The sequence below is a fragment of the Porites lutea genome, chromosome 1 (assembly GCF_958299795.1).
Source record: "Porites lutea chromosome 1, jaPorLute2.1, whole genome shotgun sequence".
In the NCBI taxonomy this organism is placed as follows: Eukaryota; Metazoa; Cnidaria; class Anthozoa; order Scleractinia; family Poritidae; genus Porites; species Porites lutea.
Window position 1 is genome coordinate 12,922,719 of NC_133201.1, and position 4,389 is coordinate 12,927,107.

Here is a 4,389-nt window from a genome sequence, read left to right on the forward strand (position 1 = left end):
CCGACATATTCTTTATCTAACAGAAAAGAGGTGTAGTTTTACAGTTACTTTCTTTTCTACAGTTACTTGTGAAGACAAATTTATTCCGTTGAATACTTTTTGTTGTAATAATAAACAAGACACGATGATCCAGTAGCTTGAGTCCAAGCCATTCTGATTTTCCTGAAGGGATCATTCTCTGATTCTCGGTCGAGGATCATTTGCGGCCAATTTTGGGGATCATTTGCGATACTGTACACCACCATTTTAGGGGAAAAATTGGTCCCGGAAAAAATGTTTACATCATCTTTGTATCTATTACCTCCATTGATGCGACAAGGGAATCTTTTTAAACCCCCACTAGGGCGACACCTTAGCATTCTGAAAACGCCAGCGACTAATCACAAAGGCCACAAAGTGGAGTACTTTGCTTGTGCCATCACTGCACGACTACAACGTGAAAATGCCTCATTTCTCGTTTTACAGAGGAAGTACACAAGCGACCACGAAATTTAACCTCTCTTTCTTAACTTGGATATGGTTCTTAAGAAGACAACTTTAGGAGGGTTCACCTACATTTGCCAAGTTAGTGACTTGGAGTAATCGTGATGAAGATTGAAAAAACGCGAATTCACTTTTTCAGCGACGTTTTCGCTGCCGTCGCCGTCCTCGGATCTTGAGGTGATTCCCTGGTTTTGCACTGCGCATAACAAGATGGTCGCCGTAAAAAGGAGCATGTGAAGTAACATTATTAAAATGAAGTTGACTGAAGATAAACGCTATTGGAATTTTTGCTTGCTGTTGTTTCTTGCCCAGGTGAGACTCAATGTGTTGGGAATGTGCATAACGTAAGCAGTACGCGTGTTGCTGAGTTCGACTTCCTCACGGAGAACCTCGCTAGTGGATGTTTAACTTGTGCTTATACTGACTTGATTTTCATTTAAACGCTTTCGTTATCACATTGTGTCCTAAACGTGATATCTCGATGTAAATTCTGTAAAAACGGATTTTTTAATACGTTCTTCCATTTTCACATACATTCTATTTTGAAACTCGCCCCAGTCTTCTCTCAAAAATCGGAGAAAATGCATTTGGTGCGCACTTTCTACAGCTCTACCGCAAAAATGAGTACGATTAGTTTTTATTTCATGATTTTAATAAGGACAGTGCTTCCTGTCGATGTTTTTTGGCGATTTTACTAAATTGTACGGATTGAGCTATCACGGGTCGAAGAGCGCGTGTCCAATTTAATTCTACTTTGGAGAGTAAAGTAAAAACAAGGGCATTAAAAGGCATTTTTCTGGTACGTAAGTGGATAGAGGATACATTAAAGTCAAATTCTGTGCGATACCACATGCATCATCGAAAAAATCTCTCCTTTTTGTCTAGTTTTGGGCTGCCTGAGGTTTTTGTAAAAGGGTCCTAAATAGCCGTATTTGTCAGCATTGTGACGTCAACACTAGCACGGTGACCCCCACTTTTTATTACTTTTTTTATCATCTTCTTGACTTGTTACATCAGTGTACCAAGTTTCATCTACAAGCTACGTTAGGTTCTTTTACTAAGGAATCACCCTAAGGTCCCTTTTAAGCAACGAACGGCAAATAAAAACCCGACCACAGGTTTAAATGTGCAAAACAACAACATTGCACGTGCAGCACGCTTTTTTTGTACATTTCTTAGCTGTCGTTGCACGACTGCGACATAAAACTTCCGTTTTACAGAGCTGGTGAACACAACACAAAAAAGTTTCTTTTTCTTTTTCTACACTCCGATACGGTCCTTTCAGGTTAAATCCAGAAACTTTCGCCAACATTTGACAAATTAAATGAAAATGATCGATGAAGTTGAAACAGTGCGAATTTTTTTGTCGTCATCCAAAAATTTTGCTACCATGGCAACGTGACGCAACCACTTCTCTCTATTGCGTCAACATTCTGAGAAACGTAATGCCTCAATACACCACGAAACAGGATTTCCTCCGCTATACTGATATTTTCACGCCCCACTTTATCGACGATAGAGTATCTTCAGGGTATTTGCTTTTTAATGCGCGTGTATGAATACACGAAAATCAAGGGCCTTGATTCGGGGAAAATTACATCATTGCTAAAAAGCCAGGACGTGATCAACTACACGCATCACCTCAATCATCGCCGAAAATAAAACCACATGCTCATCACTAGCCTGCGTAGCAAGCGTTTCTGTGCGGTTTAGGAGTAACGAACGAGGAACAAGAGTCAAAGACCGCGCGAAAGATGGCTCTCGTTTCACTTCTCGCGCGGTCAAAACCAAAAATCCTGTTCCTCGGTTTTTTTTGGCTCCGAAACGAAACGGAAACGCTTGCTACGCAGGCTAGCTCATCACGACTCGTATTTGCATACAGTGAAAGTCGTCAAGATTCTTATTCCCAGGTTCCACGGTCCCTGCTAGGAACGCCTGGGAGCCCGACCTCCCGGACCTTTTGTGTCCTAAATACGAAGAAAAACGGCTTGCAGATTATGACTCTGGGTGCTACGCAACCTCGAGTAATGACGCAACAATCAAAATCGACGCTTCTAAAATATCAGTGGACGCTTCCCATCGCTGTCAACCAAGTACTGAGGTGGAGGAAAAAGTTGGTCAACCACACCAACCAAACACAGTTTTTTGCCCAAAAGAACATGAAAAAACCTGACGAATCTAACCAATTGTAACTGGTTGATCCCCATAGAACACGACCTTTGTTAAAAAATAATCAAAGGATGTATCCTATGTATCTGATGCTTACTGAAATAAAAAAAGGGAACTACCACAAGGACGTTAGTTATTCCCCACCATTAAGCACAGTGTTAAGAAGACAATGCTCTTTAAATAAAGTACAGTTTATTGTAAATAAATATTTGTTTTTATAAACAAAGCATATGTATTTGACATGTACGACTTAGCGCCGGCTATCCTCTGATAAGTCGAAATCCACGGTTTGTTTACGGAATTCCTGAAAATTAGACGACAGATATTACAACATTAAAAGGGGTTTTCTTTTAAGTCCTATGGTCAATTATAATTTCTCTAAAATTATCATTTTTTTCATGTCCATAAGTATTTGCCATCTTGCAACATACGCGTATAGCATTTGCCGGCTGAATTTTTGTCGCATTTGCCTGCTGAATTTTTTACCGCTTCAAAGCCCAAAAACAATAAAAAACTCCAGTGGGCAAATGCGACAGCTATACGCGTATGTTGCAAATGGATCCACCCTTTCCCTACCAATGATGTAGGCGAACTCTCCTGAACAGAAATTGACCACTCCAGAAAATACCGTAACATACCCTGATACCATAATGCTCTCTATTTGTCACCCCAAAATTTTCCATAAGCATTGTCTTCAGTTTCTCTTGGGAGTTAAAATGGCCCCAAGAGTAAAAAGTAAAATGAGGCAATTTCACGTGGTAGTCGTGCAGTGACGGCAGAGAAATGTACAAAAAAGAGTGCTGCAGGTACTAAGTTGTTTCTTTGCTAATCTTAACCTATTGCTTTTTTCAACGTTCTCGTTGCCGTCGCTGTAGTGACATCTTAAACTTCCAAATAAAATGTCGCTTTTTTCAGTTTCCTTTTGAAAAAACCCATGCAAACACAGGGTGAAATGAATGACAAACAAAGTGCAATGAAGGAGGTCACGTACCTTTGTCACGTATACAAGGCACTGATGCAAAATGTTTCTTCGTTCTTGTCTTCAGAGTCGTTGATGAAGATGAGTAATTCAGCTTTTCCTGGAAACTGCTGTGGAGTGAACCGGAGTCCGATGCTGTGCGATTCACCAGGACCCACCTAATAATAATAATAACAATAATAATAATAATGATAATGATACTGATAATAATAATAATAATAATAATAATAATAATAATAATAATAATAATAATAATAATAATAATAATAATAATAATAATAATAATAATAATAATAATAATAAACAGGCACTCGCATATTAAAATTTAACAACACTTCCAGTTACATGCCAGTTCAATTGTATATATTACAATTTACCCTGGATTGATCTTAATGAACTGCTGCATGGACAGCGTATTACTCTCCTCCCTGATGAGAAATTTTCTCTCTTCCACTACGTCTCAGCGAAAATTATTCTATTTTCTCATTTTCCTTCAAAAAAGCATAGATTTCACTAAAACAAATTGACTAGAGGGTTCATCGATAAGGAAGTGGAATATACTGAAGGGTCTGGTTCACAGCCTGCGAGCAAGCTTTCCTACTTGGGCGAGCGAAGCGAGCTCGCGCGTCTTCTTTTCACGATATCCCCCAAATGGATAGCCCATCACGCAGACGTTTTTAGGGGTTCGCCACGCGTTCCTGCCCCACTAACGTCTGCTGAACCGAAAGATAAATTCCTTTCCCTTTGTTCGCAAATAT

The 4,389-nt window shown here is 39.5% G+C and overlaps 1 protein-coding gene across 1 annotated transcript in view; it reads right to left on the bottom strand.

Annotated features, from left to right (window-relative positions):
• Window positions 1-2,827: 2,827 nt before the first annotated feature.
• Window positions 2,828-4,389, bottom strand: part of LOC140945523 (nephrocystin-4-like) — a 50,551-nt gene continuing 48,989 nt past the window's right edge. The window contains exons 38-39 of the mRNA XM_073394539.1: window positions 3,644-3,789; window positions 2,828-2,956 (exon numbers count right to left, since the gene is read on the bottom strand). Coding sequence (XP_073250640.1) covers window positions 3,649-3,789 — 141 coding nt within the window. The 3' untranslated portion in view covers window positions 2,828-2,956; window positions 3,644-3,648. The remainder of the gene's footprint in view (window positions 2,957-3,643; window positions 3,790-4,389) is intronic.